The sequence below is a fragment of the Nyctereutes procyonoides genome, unplaced genomic scaffold (genome assembly GCF_905146905.1).
Source record: "Nyctereutes procyonoides isolate TBG_1078 unplaced genomic scaffold, NYPRO_anot_genome, whole genome shotgun sequence".
Lineage (NCBI taxonomy): Eukaryota > Metazoa > Chordata > Mammalia > Carnivora > Canidae > Nyctereutes > Nyctereutes procyonoides.
In genome coordinates, this window is record NW_026575140.1 from 56,821,753 (window position 1) to 56,840,452 (window position 18,700).

Here is an 18,700-nt window from a genome sequence, read left to right on the forward strand (position 1 = left end):
ACAAGCACAAAGAACACTCCATAGTTAAAAGGAATTGAAATCCAACAATAGGAGTTCAAATCTCAGAAAATTTTTTATCACCTCCAATTCCAAGATCCTAGAAGTCCCCAAGACACACCTCTCTCACCTTTTTCTTCAAATTGTTCTCCAATCCAACCGACAAGCTGTGACTCAGCTCTTGGGCCAAGCCATCTAACATTTCATGAGGAGGTGGAGAAGCGGTGGGGAGATACAGCTGGGCTCGGGCTGTTGCCTCCGCCTGACGACTGAGGTGCAAGGAGGCATAGAGCTGGGAGGTCACCTCAGAGGATACTTGGTTCAGCCCAGGGGCTTCGGATGGATCACTCAGAAGATCCTCAGCCCGGAGAGGTGAACCGGGTCTGGTAGCTGACGTTGCCATGAGTACAAGCAGGAGACAACTGCAGACAGCAGAGCTAGGAACACCTGGTCCTGCTTCAGGAGACCCCAGGCGGGGAAGTTCACGGAGAAAGATTTGGGAGAAAGGAGAAAGGCTCCAAGCCAAGAATCCTTGGTGAGTAACGGTAGGGAAGCTTTCTGGTTAGAGGAAAGGTTTCCAGCAGTTCCAGAGGCCATGGGAGAGGGCAAAAGCATTTCGTTCCACAGGGCCTGGGACCGGTGGAAAAGGAGGGTGAAGCAAGGAGGGGCTTGGGGACAGAAGACCGAGGGGGCGACAGCACTACTGCAGTTCCTTGGAGCACTGCAGGTTCTTAAATTCTCACACCCAGAACGTGCAAAGTGAAACGGACCCAAATCCAACAGGGGCCTGATTGCCCTCCAGTCGTCTTACTGGGCCCTCACCTGGTCCCGGTCTCGGAGAGGCAGGACCCTCACGCTCCCCACCTCCTCATGCCCCTCGCCTCGCCATGCACCTGTTCCAGCCACGGTCAACCCCCCTGTATGTCCCCTCTGACCGCTCCTGGCAAGAAAGCCATTGGGGGCTCCCCAGAACCCCTCCCTCCGTGCTATCCCAAGAGAAACTCTGTGAACACCCGGTCGCCTCCTCAGACCTCCCTGAAAAAGTCCGCCGCCCCCTAGCCCAGGCTGAGATCCTCTACCCCGACTACGCCCGGCCACTCCACGCCACACCGCCGGACCTCAGCGCCCCCCAGTCTGCCAAGGTGTGGACCAGGGATCTTCCGCCTCCCCTGAGCCCGGACCAAGGACCCCTCCACACCCACCCTCACCGCCTTCCCTACACTCAAAACCGTTGGCAGCCTCCCGCCCACCGTCCGCAGCCCCGCCTCGCCTGCCTCGATGACGTCACCAGCCCAGCGCTCTCCCTGGTCGGCGCCCAGACAGCTTCTGCAGCCCGGGAGCCCTAGACGCGCATGCGCGGCGCCACGGATTGGCTGAGGGAGGCACGGGCGGAACTATTGCCCCACCGCGGCAGTTTGAGGAGCCGACGCGGCGGGGCTCTGCGGAAACCGGAAGTATCTGGTGACGGGCCTCACGAGCAGTTCCGGTGAGTCCGGGGAAGGGGTTCCCGCCTGCTTGGGGGAGTCAGGGATCCGGCTCTGGAGCCCCCGGAGTGTGGGGGTCTCGCATCGAGGCTTACACCCTCTGCCCTGCAGATGACCGTTCACAACCTGTACCTGTTTGACCGGAATGGAGTGTGTCTTCATTACAGCGAGTGGCACCGCAAGAAGCAAGCGGGGATCCCCAAAGAGGAGGTGACGAGAGGGCCCCGCGCAATCCGGGTGACCTCGCATCTCCAAATGCATATAGCCCCAGCCCAGCCCTTCCTCTCCAAACCCCGTCTGGTTCCCAGCTCCATCCCGTCCCCTTCGACAACCCGAGCTAACTCTGCCCCTTTCCCTCTAGGAGTACAAGCTGATGTACGGGATGCTCTTCTCTATCCGCTCCTTTGTCAGCAAGATGTCCCCGCTAGACATGTACGCGGAGTCAGAGGGGATGTTGAGGGAAGGAGGGCTAGCCTTGGGAATTTGGGGGTTGGGGGAGACTGGAGTGGAAGAGACATTGGCACCCAAGAGAGGGAAAGGAGACAGAGAAAAGAGAGGCTGAGTCTGGAGCGAGAGCCCTGGAGCTGTGATGGGGAAGATCTGACAATAGAGAGGTTGGGTGCAGTGGCCAAATTGAGGGGTGAAGATGGGAGGTGTCTTTACTAAATCAAGCTCCTAGGAATGATATGTTTAGGGAGTCGTCCTAGACAGGATCAAAAGTATCTCTTTGGAAGAGATTATGCTCCTGTTCCTTAATGTCCTCATCTCTGCAGGAAGGACGGCTTCCTGGCCTTCCAAACTAGCCGTTACAAACTCCATTACTACGAGACGCCCACTGGGATCAAGGTGGTCATGAATACTGACTTGGGTGTCGGACCCATCCGAGATGTGCTGCATCATATCTACAGCGCGGTCAGTGCCAGCCCCTGGGACCCTTCCTTCCCCTAACAGCTGTGGTCACTTAGAGCCTCAAGACTCCTTGAGCTTCCCTGCCTTAATCTTATCGTAGCTCTGTTGAAGCCAAGAGTTCTCCTCGGGACTCTTGAGGTCCTGAAACACCACCACTTTCTCCTTAGGGAGAGCTTGCCTCCCAGCCCGTGATCCTTGTGTATTTGCACACCCCTGAGGTTACACTAGGTTTGGGGTTGAAAACAAGTGTCCAAAGCCTGGTTCTAACACCCTTCTTCTCCGTAGCTGTATGTGGAGCTGGTGGTGAAGAATCCCCTGTGCCCGCTGGGCCAAACTGTGCAAAGTGAGCTCTTCCGCTCCCGGCTGGACTCCTATGTCCGCTCTCTGCCTTTCTTCTCTGCCCGGGCTGGCTGAAGGAAGCATCCTACCTCACCCCTCAGGAGAATCCCTGTCTACCTGGGGCCATTCCTAACCTGTTTCATGTGAGGGCCCCCACTGCATGCCCCTCCACCCCCTCCAGCTCCCCAGCAGCCCTCCTGGGGCAATGGCCTACAGCCCACTCAGGTGCCCTCCCCGTCAGAGGAAGGAAGTGTACAGGAGTCCCTACACCTCCACACCAGGCCCTCTCCAGTTTTATCCCCTACCTGGTGCTGCAAAAGTACAGAATAAACTTTGTCACCCTCTGCAGCCTAAGTGTGTCACTTTGAGTGGTCGGTCGGGGTCCTGTCCCACTCACGAAGGCATGAACAAGGGTGGCCACATCCCCTGAGCCTGTAAAGAGGCTTTGTCCATGGGTTTCTCAAAGTGACAGATATTACTCAACTCACAGTGGGGTACGTCCAGATAAACCCATCATTAATTGAAAATATAAGTCAAAAATGCATTTAATGCACCTACCCTACCAAACATCATAGCTTAGCATTTTAGTATATGTGCTAGTATATGAGCACCATAGCTTAGCCTTAAATGTGCTCAGAATACTTATATTAATCTACAATTGGCCAGAATCATCTAACACAAAGCCTATTTTTATAATAAAGTGTTAAATAGATCATGTGACTTACTGAATACTGTACTGAAAGTAAAAAACAAAAAACCACACACAGTATGGCTGTAACTGTATCAGTGTTTTACACTCAACATCCCGTGGCTGACTGGGGGCTGAGACTCCCTGCCACTGCCCAGCGTCAGGAGGTATACAGTATATTGCTAGGCCAGAAAAAGATCAAAATGCAAAGGTTTCTACTGAATGCCTATTGCTTTTGCACCATCCAAAAAAAACGAAAAAATTGTAAGTCAAACAGTAAGTAGGGACCCTCTGCATTGACATTTTGGGGGAGAGGGGCTGTCCTGCGTTTTGTCCTGGCTGCTGATAGCACATCCTCGCCCCCCAGTCCCAGTCCTGATAATCAAAAATGTCGCCAGACCCTGCCACATGACCCCTAGGGGACAAAATCGCCCGGGACTGAAAACCACCGTGCTGGAGGAAGGTCGCTGGAGGAAGGCCGACCTGCCGCGGGTCCCAGGGGGGTGGGATAACCACCCTCCCAGGTTCTGCCCTCTAGGCTTCTCCTAGCGCACGGAATATTCAAGCTGCAGAGCCTTCGAAGGCGGGGTTTATGCAGATGAGCGGCAGGCTTGGCTGAGAGGTGGGTTTATGCAGATGAGGGGGCGGTGCCTACATGTTGATAATCTGGGCCGGCTGCCGCCGTGCTGGGAGCCTAGCGGTCCCGCTGCGGTCTGGACAGAGGTGGCATCTCTCTTCCACCACCGCCCCTCGTCCCCGGGTCCCTATCCTCCGAGGACCGCCCTCGACCTTCACCTTCACTTATTTTCCCGTCCTCTCCCCCCGCGCCAGGGACCCCGTATCCGAATATCTGCACTCGTGCCGCCCCCCGCGTTCCTCCCCTCCCGCCGCAAACCCCGCGACCTCCAGCAGCCCGCCCCCGCGGGCCCGATCCTGCCCCGCGGCTCCCGCCGCATCCCGCTCAGCCCTCCCGCTCTCCCGGGGCTTGCGCCACTACACCCCCCGCCGTCCGCACCGGGGCTTCCCGGTTCCCAGCTCCTCCCGCCCCCTTAGAGCCCCCTCCCCCGCCCTGGCCAGCTGACATGCAGGTGTCTATCGCGTGTACCGAGCAGAACCTTCGCAGCCGGAGCAGTGAGGACCGTCTGTGTGGACCCCGGCCGGGCCCCGGGGGCGGTAATGGCGGGCCGGTCGGCGGGGGGCATGGCAATCCTCCGGGGGGAGGAGGGTTGGGCCCCAAGGCCCGGGCCGCACTGGTCCCCCGACCCCCAGCGCCCCCTGGGGCCCTCCGAGAGAGCACCGGCCGAGGCACTGGCATGAAATACAGGTATGGGGGTGGCCAAGCAACCCACCCTAGCTGCTCCCCTTTCCTGACCCCTGAGGTTTCCTGGGATGCCGCCAGGACCCCCTCCATCTGCGTCCCAGCTCATTCTATCTCTTCTTCCCATCACCGGGGGACTCCCTTACTTACTCCCTCTGTCTCCGTGGATACCCCTGACTAGAAAATCAACTTTACCAAGGTTGACTGGTTCTGTCAGAGAGCTGGGGGATGCTCCTGAGCTTACCTCCTTATCCCCAGGAGGGCCAGGGATGCACAGATCTCCAGGCTGGGCCCCTTCTGGGATGGAGTGTCCTTGGGTCCGTGTCCTGGGAAGAGGCAGGGAGGAAACAGCTTCTCACTCTGGCCTGCTTGGGATACCTGACCCAGATACTGCCCTCACCTGCCCCAAGGGCCAGGTCTCCTGGGACCTTTCTTGGTAGGGAGGGGAAGGGGGCTCTGGAACATTAGACTCCATCTCTCAACCCCATGCTGAGGGACAGAGGCCTGGCGGAGAAGGTAGACTGAACTGTAACCGACTTTCTTAGAACCACTGGGCTCTCGGACTTGCATAAGGGAGGGAGGGAGGGGCTCCTGCTTGGGAGTGAGCAGAGGTCACTGATCTGACCTGACTCTGCCCCTTGAGAAATTAGATCTCCTTCATGTGTTGGCTCTGATTGAGAAACTGAGCCAACTCCCTGGGTGAGGAAGCCTGGGGAAGAGGGAGGAGGCTCTCTGGGTCAGAGACAGACTCCACAAGCCCGCAGGAGTGGAGGGAGTGGACAGAGGAAGAGGGAGAACTGGCCTTTCCCAACCCCAAACTCCACACACCCCAGAGGTGACTCAAACACAGATGAGACCCCACCAAAAGAAACCTGAGCCAGGTAGCACACCATCAATGTAATAGGAGGGAACAGAGGCGCTGGACATGAGCTCCAGAGTCATTTACTCATTCATTTGCACTATGGGCATAGCAATGACCAACTTGGGAGGCCCACGGGGTCTAGTTCCTTTGGACTGAGATACCAGAGGGCTTCTGATTCTGGAAGGAGAGGAGCTGGGGGCTGATAATCTCTGTCCTTAGTGGAGGCTCCACCCTTTCCTGCTGCTTCTGTATCCTGCAGGAACCTAGGAAAGTCTGGTCTTCGAGTATCCTGTCTTGGCCTAGGTAAGTTAGAAAGCAGAGGAATTGGGGGGGGGGGCATTCGTGGTTGTCCCCCCCCCCCCCATGGTCACATGCCTGGTTTCTTTCTCCCTTGCAGGCACCTGGGTCACATTTGGTTCTCAAATCTCAGATGAGGTATAAGTGATGGGATCTAGAAGCAGGGTGAGGGGGTGTGAGGGAACCAGAGAAGAGGGAAGTGGATTTGGAGACACGTTTGGACAAGGCACAGAGAATGGGGGGCCTGAGGCTGGTGCGTGGGGGAAAGGGATAATGTAGAGGTCAAGGCCAAAGTGCAGTGGGGCTGGAGTGCAGAGGGAGATCCCTGAGGGTCAGTGGCTGATCTTCATCTATTTCTGTCACCTCCCTAGACAGCAGAGGACGTGCTGACGGTGGCCTATGAGCATGGTGTAAACCTGTTTGACACGGCTGAAGTGTATGCAGCGGGGAAGTAAGGACCAGGGTGAAAGAGCCAAGTCATATTTGGAAAGCTTCTTATTTTCCCTCTAGAGAACCCTGGGAACTCTGGGAACACCAAGTTCTGACCCCTCAGCTGATAGGCCCCCAAGGCACTCTAGGAATTGTAAACCCAACATTGGTCCATCTTCAGTTTAGAGGACAAAGAGCATTCTGTGCAGTCAAAATAAAATAAAGCCAACAAATATATCCTGGGCATCAGTGATGTGCCACAATGTAAAGATTCCAAAGCTGAATTTTCAAACTTTGCATACCTACGGCTTCACGCTGGGTCCTCCCAAACCCAGCCAAAACCTAGGATGACCTTTCCCTGCTGCTTCTCTATCTGGCAAACTCTTCTGCTCATCTTCAACACTTGGCCCAATGTCAGCTCCTCCAAGAAGCCTTTGCCAAGAAGCCTCCCCAAATTGGTCATCACCCACCTCAGCTCCTAAACCATTTTTGCCCTCTGACACACCATCTGCCAATGATGGCTAATGTTGATTGGCTAATGTAGCCATGTTTGCTGCTCAACTGGGAGGGTCCTCCTTCCACAGAACTTGTCTTGCTCTTCCCCATGTCACCTAAGTACCTACACAGAGCAGAGCACAGAACAAGCACTGCTTGTGGAATGACAACACGCCCCCCACACACACACACCCCAAGCTCATAGTTGAAGTGGTTAAACAAACTGAAAACACAGGGAGATAGGTTAAGTAATAGGAAACCTTCAGTGACTATCCACCATAACAACCTGAGACCTGTCACATGTTAGCTCCTAAGTGCCAAAAAAATTGAGCCCATAGCAGCTATGCAAGGTGATGAGAAGGGCTGAGCACAGACTGTGACAATCAGAGAACATTTTCAATAAAAAGGGGCAGAATCCAAGCTAAGCTTTAGAGGATGTGTGGGATTTTGCAGAGACTCAAGAGAAGGGGAAGGGCAAGGTGGATGGTTGGAACCAGACTAGACAATGCAGTGTCCTCCCCCCTACATTCATCTGTCCCTATGTCCTCATATTCTAACCCTTTGGCCCCCCCGGAAGAGAGCTTGGTGTGTAGTTGAGGTACCATTTACCGAATGAATGAAAAGTTTATAGGACTTCACCCGAGTTCTGGGAACCCCTTATTTTGTCCAGGATGGGTCTGACAGCCCAATGGGTTCCTGGTGGATGGTCTGCTTTACGAGAGAGGAAATGGGTTGAAGAGGTGGGGAGGAGGGGAAGTAACTGATCCACCTTGGAGGGTCAGTGCTTCCTTGTCTTATTCCCAGGGCTGAAAGAACGCTAGGCAACATCCTCAAGAGCAAAGGATGGAGGTGAGACTGTGGTTGGAGGGGTCGCTGGGGAAATAGTCATCCCGAATTCCTTTTCTTGCTTTTCCTTTTGTCTCTTTTTCCAGGAGGTCAAGCTATGTCATCACCACCAAGATTTTTTGGGGAGGACAGTAAGTGGCTGCCACACTCTATTTGGGGAGAGCTACAGAAAATGTGTGAAAGCACATGGGAAAGGTGTGGGGACAGCTGCCACCCCAGGCGTGTGTCCTGCCCGTGAGGACCCATGCAATCCCAGCTTCTCGTAGCACCAGGCCAGCCCTGGTCCCCTATCTTTTCATTTTTCTGCAGGGCAGAAACGGAGCGAGGCCTGAGCCGCAAGCACATCATTGAGGGTGAGAGTTAGGGGCTAGGTACAGAAGCCAGAAGAGTTGGGAACACCCTCTGAACCTTTGCATTTGGAGGCTTTGAAGAGGGAGTCTGGGAGTTATGTGGCTGTGGCAAGGGGGCAATGTCTGAATTCTCAGCAAAGTGAATCTGAAGTATTGACCTTTCTCCCCCACCCCTGCCCCAGGCTTGCAAGGATCCCTGGACCGCCTCCAGCTGGGATACGTGGATATAGTCTTCACCAACCGTTCAGACCCCAGTAGTCCAATGGAGGGTAAAAGCAGCACCTCAACCCTGACTGTCCTTCAAAACGGCAGTTCCTCAAACATTCAGCAGGAAGCCAGCTCCTGCTCAGGAGGCCTCCCAGCCTCCACGGTGGAGGCTCAAGACCCCAGGTCTTGGACAGGGAGGGAGGTGAAGAGCAGATGCCCATCTCTCCGGTTACACAAAGATGCCTGGGGTCTTGGCATGGCCTGCAGTGGTCTACCGACCTGGTGCCCTGGATGCCAGGGGGGGGTCTGACAGGTTTGCTCTCTCTCTCCCATGTGCCTAGAGATTGTCCGAGCTATGACCTATGTCATTAACCAGGGCCTGGCCCTCTACTGGGGGACATCCCGATGGGGAGCTGCGGAAATCATGGTGAGTGTGCTGCCCCACATCCCCCTGCCCCACAACCGGTTCCTGCTTTTCACTCCAAAACCCACTCTACTGCGGGGGTAGGGAAGGGTGTGGAATAAAGTGGGAAAAGTGCTCTGACCCCCCCCCCATCTCTTCCCCGCCCCCAAACTAGGAGGCCTACTCCATGGCCAGACAGTTCAATCTGATTCCTCCTGTGTGTGAGCAAGCTGAGCACCATCTGTTTCAGAGAGAGAAGGTGGAGATGCAGCTGCCAGAGCTCTACCACAAGATCGGTTCGTAGCCCCCTATACCCTACCTTTCCTTTGGCTTATTGGTCACCTGGATCCCAATCTCCACAATCCAATTCATCTTAGGTGTTGGCTCAGTGACCTGGTCCCCTCTGTCCTGTGGCCTCATCACTAGCAAGTATGATGGGCGGGTCCCAGATACCTGCAGGGCCACCATCAAGGTGAGATTTGGGGGCTCAGGATGGCAGGAGGGGCTATCTGGGCAGCTCTCTCTCAGGGGGGAGTGCTGATTCTCCTTGGCCTGCAGGGCTACCAGTGGCTCAAGGACAAAGTACAGAGTGAGGGCGGCAAGAAGCAACAAGCCAAAGTCCTAGACCTTCTTCCCATTGCGCACCAGCTGGGCTGCACTGTGGCACAGCTTGCTATTGGTGAGACACTGCCAGCCCCTGGACCCTGCGGGGGTCCTCATCTCCTGCAGGGACACCCCCAAACCCAAGACGGATTTGTCCCTAGGGAGGACTTCCTCAGTGGCACTTCTGAAAGTGTGGGTGCTTGGTGTTCCCATCAATTCCCTTTCTTCTCTCCTCTGGCCCGCAGCATGGTGTCTCCGCAGCGAGGGTGTCAGCTCCGTTTTGCTGGGGGTGTCAAGTGCAGAGCAGCTGCTAGAACACCTGGGGGCCCTGCAGGTGAGCTAAGGACTCAGAGGCAGAGCCCATCCCGGTCCCCTTCCCCACGTCAGGGCCTCGCTGTCCAACCGGCATGGCCTTGGGACCTTCAACCACTACGTCCCAAGGAGGAGAGGTCCCGGGGGCGACAAGGCAAGACTCTGTTCCAGTCCCCCACTCCCCCACCCCCACCTCCGACCCCGCTGCGCTGCTCCGGGGCCCTGGAACCCCACGTCCTGTTTAGGAGAGAGCCAGCCTGTGCCGCTCTCTCCTTCAGGTGCTGAGCCAGCTGACGCCGCAGACGGTGATGGAGATAGATGGGCTCTTGGGGAACAAACCGCATACCAAGAAATAGTCCGTCGGGGGGCGCAGGCACCCGCAGCGGGGCCGCCTCACTCGCCCAGAGCGCTTCCCCGCGGCCACCCCGCCTCCCGCCGCGTCCCCCACGGCCCGCGGCCAGGGAGGCTCCACCCCTAACGAGTCCCGGCTTTCAGTAGCGATGCGCATGAACAAAGCCATATCCTCCCGCAGTGGGGCTCGAGATGAAAAGTAGTGCGCCGCCCCCCAACCCCCTCCTCCGCTGCGTTCCTCCAGGCCTTCCTGCTAATCCCAGGCATGAGCTTCCGGGCTGTCCCTTCTCTGCCCTTTGGTCTCGGCTTCCTTCTCCCTTCCCCTAATCGCTGAGGCCCGGGGGGTAAAAAAAGAAAACAAACCACAAAAAACAGGGCAGATACAGGCAACATGCACATTACCTCAAAAGTGGCCCTAGAGATGTCATCAAGGGGTGATAATCTAATAAGAAGTGAGTTGCGACGTCATCTGGGACCAAGGAGCCGGGGCACTAGTGTTATTCTGTACAAAGGCAGCCAGGCTGGTCCTGGCAGGAAGTAAATGACAGTTTTGAGGGACCCTGCCTCCCGTAGAAGGTGAAGGGGAGCTTGAAAGTAGCACTAGTATCAGTCAATACTTTGTTCTTGCCGAGAGGGGACATGAGGGGAAATGCAGTGACACAGCACTGAGGCAGGTAGAGTGGTTCTTGGGGTGGCCTTGGGGAAAGAGTTGGGCTGTGCTTTGCAGGACATGGTGACAGCCTTTAAGGGCAGGGCAGAGACCTGGGGCTGGCATAAAAATGCCAACCTGGAGCAGGATTTCCTACCTAGCAGTGGAAGACTGCAGTTTTCCTCCTGGCAATAATCTTTTAAAGCAATAATGCCGGCCCCTCTTCTGTAAGACTTCCCAGGGAACTGTAAATAAAAATCTCAGCTTGATCCTCAATAACGTGTCTGAAATTGTGGGGTTGGGAGGTTAGGACCTCAGTCTCGGATAGCTGGACCTCGGCTAGCTACCTGCCATTAGAAAAGCTCCAGTACTCGCTTTCTCTCCACTGACCAAGGCACCCTGTTACCCATCACTGCCCTCACTGAGGACCCAGGCCCCAAGGGCCACAGGCTTTAGAGGCCAGAGATCTGGCTCCATTGTTTGGTTGCTCTTCCCTCTGACAACTTTGCCTTTTTTTTTTTTTTTTTTAAGATTTTATTTATTTATTCATGAGAGACACAGAGAGAGGCAGGGACATAGACAGAGAGGGAGAAGCAGGCTCCCTGCAGGGAGCCTGATGTGGGAATTGATCCTGGGCCGGGGATCATGCCCTGAGCCAAAGGCAGATGCTCAACCGCTGAGCCACCCAGGTGTCCCCCCCCCCCATCGCCTTTTTTTTTTTTTTAAGATTTTATCTACTTACTCATAAGAGACACAGAGAGGGAGGCAGAGACATAGGCAGAGGGAGAAGCAGGCTCCCTACCAGGAGCCAGATGCAGGACTTGATCCCAGGACCCTGGGATCACGCCCCTGAGCTAAAGGCAGATGCTCAACCACAGAGCCACCCAGGTACCTGCCTTTGTTTTGTTTAAAGTTATATGGGTCACACTTCTTGGCCCATACTTCTCAGTTCCCTTTTCCAGATACCCACACAGACGCCAGGGAACTCTTGGGATGGTCGTCTTGTGTGGCTGAGTGGGAGGGGCCATTCTGAAGTTGAAGCCTTGGGATTTGGTGAAGGAGACATAAGCTGAAAACTGGTCTGTGGCTGAGATGATCCAGAGGGAGGGAGGGAGGGGAAAGAAAACGTGAGACCAGTGAAAGATGGGCTGTGAGGGTGGCAGAAAAGCAGACTCCAGCGGGGTTATGTCAAGATACCACCCCTTAATCTTCCCTAAAGGACTGATTTCCCTGGGACACAGAGTGGGTGGAAAGTTACAAGCTTTAAAGATCGAGACACGGGAGGATGCGCTCTGCCTTCCTTAAAATACAACCTCTCCATCTCCCTTCCACCCGTCCTTACCCTTCCTTGATCCTGAAGCTGGGAGAGCAGCGTAAAACCAATTTCCAAAAGGAGAAAAGTCAGCAGTCTGACATTTGCTGGCTGGCAACCAACTGGATCAACTAATGATACTTCCATCCACTCCTAACATCTCCCACTCGTTTTGGAAGACTGTGGAGGAAACGAGGTAAATGTGTGACTAAACTATGATTAGTTATTCTGTAACAAGCATACAAAAATTCATAAATTCAAAATAGTATTCCCTTTAAATGGTTACCTTGGAGGAATATTCTTTTAATAGATATTTCTCCTCCCAACCTCACTCATTAAAAAAAAAGTCCTCTAAGAAATTACCTTCAGAGGCTGTTTATAAAGCCTTGGTAAGAACCTTCCTTTATAGTCACACCTCATTTAACGTATTTATCACCCATCTTGTTCATTAACTTAACAAGTATTTATTTACTGAGTCCTACTGTGGTATGGCAGAGACACAGTGGTGAACAAAATCAGACTCAGAACAACCTTTGTGGAGTTTACAGATGGGAGAGACAAATAACATCGAGCAAACACATTTACATTGTCCAAAGTCCAGAAGCAAGCATGTGCTGCTTGCTACCAGTCTACAATGGCATCTGACATGGCCAGGCTGCACACTGTGGTGACGGATCAGCAGGTGTTAATAAGGTGAAAACAAGACAGTGAGGGGAAGAGTGCACTTGGAAGTTTTGTGGCAGAAGGGAACACTCACCAAAAGTCTCCAAAGCTAGAGGGTCTAAGGAGAGCATAGAAGCAGAATGGGAGATGTGGGTAATTCAGAACATACAGGACCTTATAGGGCAGTTTGGGATATTCTCTTTATCCTAAGGGCAACAGGAAACCTTCTATATTGGTTATTCAGTGATACCTACAAACCACCCTGGAAATTTAGTGGCTCAAAACAACTTTTTAAAACTAGTTTTTCTGTATGTCCTGTGGTTTGGCCAGTTCCTCTGCTCTTTTCACCTGGGCTAAATCATGTGGCTGGACTAAGCTGGCAGGTCAGTTGAGTGGGAAAGTCAGATGGCCTCACTGTACATCTGGCCATAGGCTGAGACTCCTCAGTTCTCCATGTAGCCCTGTGTGCTGGTAAATTCCCTTACGTAATAGACTCAGAGCAGTGATCCAAAGGGATGAAGGCAGAAGCTGCAAGGTCCCTGAAGGACCATGCCCCAGAACTCATACGACATCACCTCTGCCACGTTCTGTTAGTCACAGGAAGTCACAAGGCGAGCCCAGATTCAAGGATAGGGAAACACGTGGAGGCTGAGAAAAATTAAGGCCATTCCACCTCAAGTTTAGCATTAGCACAAGTACAGCCATCTTAGGTCCCTGGGAATAAGAGCTGAACTTTACAGGAAAAACTGCAGATTGTCCTAGGCAGGGAATCCCATATCGGAAAGACAATAAAGCTCAGAATGCCCTCGGCAGAGAATCCCATATCAGATCTTAAGAAACTCCCCCACCCTTTCCCCCATATTGGAATGGAAGAAATTCCTCCACCCCTTCTGAAGATCCCCTAGACCAGCCCATGCTGCAACCCGCTTCGGGGTCCAAGTCTCTGCTCTGCTGTGTGGAGTATACTTGGACCCAAGCTCGAGCTTGTAAATAAATCCTCATGTACGGGCATCGGTGTTGGCTCCTTGGTTTCTCGGATTCGCAATCTTGGGCACAACAAACAGACCCCAATTCTTGATGGAAGAAGCAGCAAAGTTGCATGGCATAGGAATTTGGGGCTACTAAACTATCACCACATTGAAAGATTTAATTTTATTTTATTATTCTTTTAAATTTATTTTTTTATTGTTGTTCAATTTGCCAACATATAGAATAACACCCAGTGCTCATCCCATCAAGTGCCCCCCTCAGTGCCTGCCACCCAGTCACCCCCACCCTCTGCCCACCTCCCTTTCTACCACCTCTAGTTTGTTTCCCAGAGTTAGGAGTCTCTCATGTTCTGTCTCCCTTTCTGATATTTCCCACTCACTTTTTCTCCTTTCCCCTTTATTCCCTTTCACTATTTTTTATATTCCCCAACATTAAAAGATTTTAAACAGGAATGGAAGTGGTGTGTGGTAGAAGCTGGTCGGGCTTGAGATCTGGAAAGATCACTGGGAGCAGTGTAGAGGGAAGCCAGCAGAAGGCCAGAATGGCCATGGACAGACTGGTGAAGAGGGTCCTACCAGGGTCTAAGCAAGAGATGATGGCAGCCTAGATTGGGATGGTGTACTGGAGGTGAAGAAGAGTAGGCGGAGCAGGGAAACATTTAGGAGGCAAGATGAACCCGGCTTGCTGAGAAGTCGGTAAGGAAGGTGACAGTGTGGGGGGTTGGTGATCAAAGATGACTTCAATTTCTAGAGCTGGGTAGATAGTGAAAGAGGTGGGAAATGCTGGAAGAGGTGCCAACTTGGGACAAGGAGACCATCACTTTGGGTTCCTGAAGACAGACAAGAAACGAAGGTCTGGAGCTCAGAGAGGCTTTGGCTGTCAAACACTTTGGGAACATCTATATAATCACATCTACCCTAAAAGTTTAAGATGTAATAATGAACCAAAGATATTAGAAGATGTGAGGACAGGGTACCTGGGTGGCTCAGTCGGTTAAGCATCAGCCTTTGGCTCAGGTCATGGTCTCATAGTCTCAGGGTCACAGGGTGGTGGGATCAAGCCCTGTGTCGGGCTTCCTGACTCATGGGGAGTCCGCTTCGTCCCTCTTCCTCTGCTCTCACCCTGCTCATTCTCTCTCTGTGTCTCAAATTTAAAACCTATAAATACATAAAGATGTGAAGAGACCTCTGAACAGCATTCCAAAGTTCCCAAAAAGTTCTGAGTTATGACAGCATCACTGGCATACGTAGATAGCTTCCCTCATGTGACCATGAAGACAATGCAACTCAGAAGTTCTGAACTATTAGCTTTCAAACAATGGTATGCCTCCTTGCAAAAGATTATCCTCTAGGGTCGTAACAATCTAGTTAAAAAACAAAATCAGCTCTGTGCTGCCTGTTAAAAGCCAGCAATGCCACGCGTGTAGAGAAGCCCACCCTGTACTGACCAAAAGAGACAGGTATGAAGAAGTGAACACAATATAGGCTGGGGACACGATAAAAACAGCGAACACATGGTGCTAGCTGGTGTAGGCCAGGCTCCATTCTGAGTACCTTGTCTCATATAAGCTCATTCGATCCTATTATTATCCACATTGTATAGAGGAGGAAACCAACCAGCCCAGAGAAGTTAGGTAACTTGCTCAGGGTGTCACAACTCCTGAGTGCTGGAAGGCTAGGATTTGAACTCCAGCCAGCTGGCCATAGAGTCTGCCCTACTGCCTCCCACCACAGAACCATGCCTACAGGTCCAGGAAAGAAGGATGAGGAGCCAGCTGGAGATAGGTGTGGTACCACAAGGGCATGTGGGCTGTGTTACGTCCTGTTTACCTGTGGGGGAAGTCAGACCCCTGAGTCAGAGCTCCAACTGGGCTGCTTTGCTGAAACCATCAGGGTGTGTGGGTGTCCGGGCCTGGCTTCTCCGGAAGGAAAGGATTCCCAGCATTCTTGGGAGGAGGGCCACCTATGGTCCTGGCATCCAAGTGCCTCCACAGGCTCAGAGGTCAGGTGAGATGTGAAGTTTGGGAATGAGTTCAGGAAGCTAGCCTCAAGAAAACGCAGGGAGGGCGCAGTGGACTGCAGCCGTGCCAATGTCCAGGGGCCCACCACAGCTTGGGCAGCCTGAGCAGCCTGGGCAGCCTGGACAGAGCCTTCCGCCGTAGGCAGTGTGTCTGGGTGGGGCTGTGATGAAGCGTAGGCCTCCGAACCAACAGGCCCGGTGGGCTGCGGGTGGCCAGGGCTGGGGCACTGCGGCAGGAGGCTGGAGACTTGCACACAGGCTCCAGGAGCACCGGCTCGGGGCTCGGGGACGACGAGGGAAGGCGCGAGGGGCCGCGCGGGGCCGTGCACTACCCCGGACGCCTACTCCGCTCAGTGAGCTCTGGCTCAGTGAGCTCTGGCGTCGGGGGCATCCCAGGCCTCGGGCCTCCCCGCCCCCACGCGTGCCTCGACGGGGAGCGGCGCGACGGCGTGACTCCTCGAGGGGCGGGCTCTCGCTCTTAAAAGGGGCCCGAGGCAGCGGCGCCCGCCCCAAGAGCTGACCCAGCCGTGGGGCGAGCGGCCCGTCCCGTCCAGCGAGTGCGCGCCGGGCACCATGCAGCTCTTGGTGAGGGTGCCGTCCGTCCCGGAGCGGGGCGAGCTGGACTGCAGCATCTGCTACCGGCCCTTCAACCTCGCGGGCCGCGCGCCCCGCCGCCTGCCCGGGACGGCGCGCGCCCGCTGCGGCCACACGCTCTGCACCGCGTGCTTGCGCGAGCTGGCGGCGCGCGGCGACGGCGGCGGGGCGGCCGCGCGCGTGGTGCGCCTGCGCCGCGCCGTCACGTGCCCATTCTGCCGCGCGCCAACGCCGCTTCCGCGCGGCCGGGTCACGGAGGTCTCCGTGGACCGGGACTTGTGGTCGCGGCTGGAGGAGAGCGCGCGGGCCGAGCGCAAGCAGGATGAGGCGGGAGGCCCTGTGCCGGGAGGCGGCGACGCCCACGACGGAGACGAGAGCGACGAGGAGGCGGGACCCAAGAGCGCGGGCTGGCGCGCGTTGCGGCGGCTGTGGGAGCGGGTACTGGCGCCTGCGCGCCGCTGGCGGCGGCCGCTGCCTAGCAACGGTAAGGGGCCGGGGCCGGGGGGCTTGAAGGCGGGAGGGCAAGGCGGGCCGCCGGGGGACTTTGGAGGGCCGGGGTACCCGGGATCGCCAGGGGAGGCTTCCGGGATCGGAGTGTGGGGGGATGCCTGGGATCGCCGTGGGGAGGCTTTGGGGTCGGGGTGTAGGGGAGCGCCCGGGATCGCCAGAGGAGGCCGTGGGGTGTGTGTGTGTGGGCGCCCTAGGTCGGCAGGGGAGGCTGCGGGGACCGGGGCGGGGGGGGGGGTGCTTGGAGCACTCGAAGCTTTCGGGGTAGGAGTGCAGGAGGCGGGGGAGGGGAGGAGGAGGCTGTGGGGACCGGGTGCGTGGGAAGCGACCCAGAATGCTTTTGGGGTCGAGGTGCAGGGGGGCGCTTGGGGTCGCCGGGGGAGGCCGTGGGGTGTGTGTGCGGCGCCTGGTTTTGCCGGGGCAGGCAGCGAGGGGCGCGGTTGGGATGGGAGCGTCTGGGATCGCCAGCGCTGCCCCATGCCCCGCCGACACTGACCCTCCCTCTCTCCCCCAGTGCTGTACTGTCCGGAGATGAAGGACCTGGCCCGCATGAGCCCATGCACGCTGTGACCACGGAGCCCGGTGGGCGCTGCATTCTCGGGGCGTGCTGGAGTGCAGGGGTGATGACAAGGCCACCCAGTGCCCATCCGGGGAATGGCGCTGCTGCAAGAGTTGAACCTAGGGCAGGAGGGGCCACCCTAGCCAATGGCCCCCTCCCATGTACCGGCTGGACCAGCCTCGCCAGTCTTGTGTCTTCAGGGGAAGAGGCCCGGAGATGGTGGAGACGGGTCCTCATTCCCGTGAGAAGGACAGAGTGTGTCCCTAGCTGTGACTCTGGCTTTTGTCCAGGGCAGCTCTGGGCAGTGGGAACAAAGGCCTCTTCTAGCAATTCTGTTAGTGGTTTGAAATTTTTTTTAAAGATAGAACATGAGAAGAGGCTGATTTTTGTGTCATGTTAATGTCACTTCTGTGGCAGGTTAGAGAACTGAGAAAAAAATTTTTTTTGCAGTGCTGGTATGCCTGTCTCCCCAGACCTAGTAGTGTGTTCCTAAAATTATTGAGATGCCTCTGTGCCTCGCTTCATTTCACAATCTCCCTTCAACCTGTGAGGGCAGGTATCACAAGGTCCAGAGGGCATTCATCTGAAGCACCTAATTGGGGCCTATCAGGGATAGGAAAGCCATTTGGTATCACATTTTAATCTTTTGATATTATCTATATAATCACAGGGAAAGCATTGTTATTATGGAAAAAGATGCGTATCATACAGATTTTTTTTCTTTTTTTAGAGTGAGCACAGGGGCAGGTACAGAGAGAAAGTGAGAGGAGCTCAGGCAGGCTCTCTGCTGAGCTGGAGCCGGACTCGGAGCTTAATGTCACAACCCTGAGATCATGACCGAAGCTGAAACCAAGAGTCAAAAGCTTGACCCACTCAGCCACCTTCCACCCAGGTACCTGTCATCCTCCAATTTTAAATTTGTGCTCCTTACTTGGACATCTCCTACTGTAATGCCATGGATTCTATTTTAAAATCCTATAAACATGTCAATGTAGTTATAGTTTTAGTCTAGGAGCCGCAGCAGCATCACTGCAATTATAAGATCTCAGGATCCCACTTCAGACTCCTCTGAGTTTTCACAATAATCCCAGGTGATCTGTGTGCACATAAACATTTAAGCATCACTGATTCAGGTCCTGGACTTGCTGGGATGTCACCTTCTGTGGGTAGTATATTTAACACTAGTTGGTATAAAGGATATAAACTCTATTGGAAGTTGTAAAGGACGTTCTGTTGCTAAAGAAATCTGTATGTGTGTGTGGCTTATTTATTGTGTGACCTTTTCCTGAATTACAAATGTGAATTTATGAAATATAAACTTCAATTTTTATAACCATATTTTGGTATTTTTCCTGTGCTTTGTCTCAACATCGATGTTCCCTCTTTGGGGAGAACTTTCTCAGTATTCCACGGAGTGTGGCCCCTTCCCTCACAGGTCCTGTTACAGAATGAATGCCTTGTTTTATAACCCGATAGCATGTGTTTTGTGGGCAGAAGCTCCATGATCTCCGGGACAA

At 54.5% G+C, this 18,700-nt stretch overlaps 4 protein-coding genes across 11 annotated transcripts in view; 3 read left to right on the top strand and 1 right to left on the bottom strand.

The window, feature by feature from the left end:
* Positions 1 to 15,385, bottom strand: part of CNTROB (centrobin, centriole duplication and spindle assembly protein) — a 39,603-nt gene extending 24,218 nt beyond the window's left edge. For 5 of the 8 annotated variants that reach the window (XR_008661832.1, XM_055305003.1, XM_055305005.1 and 2 more), the window contains exon 1: positions 119 to 1,286. Coding sequence is in view for 5 of the 8 variants with exons in the window: in XM_055305003.1 (XP_055160978.1) it covers positions 119 to 400 (282 nt within the window). In the remaining 3 variants the exon portion in view is untranslated. Of the gene's footprint in view, positions 1 to 118; positions 1,287 to 4,979; positions 5,062 to 15,333 lie in introns of those variants that run through there. The other 3 variants (XM_055305007.1, XM_055305006.1, XM_055305002.1) reach the window with 3 other exon arrangements.
* Positions 1,381 to 3,077, top strand: TRAPPC1 (trafficking protein particle complex subunit 1). Its single transcript, XM_055305010.1, has 5 exons — positions 1,381 to 1,483; positions 1,593 to 1,691; positions 1,843 to 1,913; positions 2,255 to 2,393; positions 2,676 to 3,077. The coding sequence occupies exons 2-5, from the start codon at positions 1,593 to 1,595 to the stop codon at positions 2,802 to 2,804; spliced, it is 438 nt and encodes a 145-aa protein (XP_055160985.1). The 5' UTR covers positions 1,381 to 1,483; the 3' UTR covers positions 2,805 to 3,077.
* On the top strand, positions 3,181 to 10,850 carry KCNAB3 (potassium voltage-gated channel subfamily A regulatory beta subunit 3). The gene is made up of 14 exons (XM_055305008.1): positions 3,181 to 4,741; positions 5,857 to 5,900; positions 5,995 to 6,032; positions 6,266 to 6,345; positions 7,623 to 7,667; positions 7,751 to 7,795; positions 7,974 to 8,017; positions 8,197 to 8,283; positions 8,563 to 8,648; positions 8,800 to 8,920; positions 9,002 to 9,096; positions 9,183 to 9,303; positions 9,473 to 9,561; positions 9,818 to 10,850. Exons 1-14 carry the CDS (start codon positions 4,500 to 4,502, stop codon positions 9,893 to 9,895), a joined length of 1,215 nt encoding a protein of 404 aa, XP_055160983.1. The 5' UTR covers positions 3,181 to 4,499; the 3' UTR covers positions 9,896 to 10,850.
* Positions 15,386 to 16,033: 648 nt separating the features above from the next.
* On the top strand, positions 16,034 to 18,521 carry RNF227 (ring finger protein 227). Its single transcript, XM_055305009.1, has 2 exons — positions 16,034 to 16,601; positions 17,139 to 18,521. Exons 1-2 carry the CDS (start codon positions 16,097 to 16,099, stop codon positions 17,192 to 17,194), a joined length of 561 nt encoding a protein of 186 aa, XP_055160984.1. The 5' UTR covers positions 16,034 to 16,096; the 3' UTR covers positions 17,195 to 18,521.
* The last annotated feature ends 179 nt before the right edge of the window (positions 18,522 to 18,700 follow it).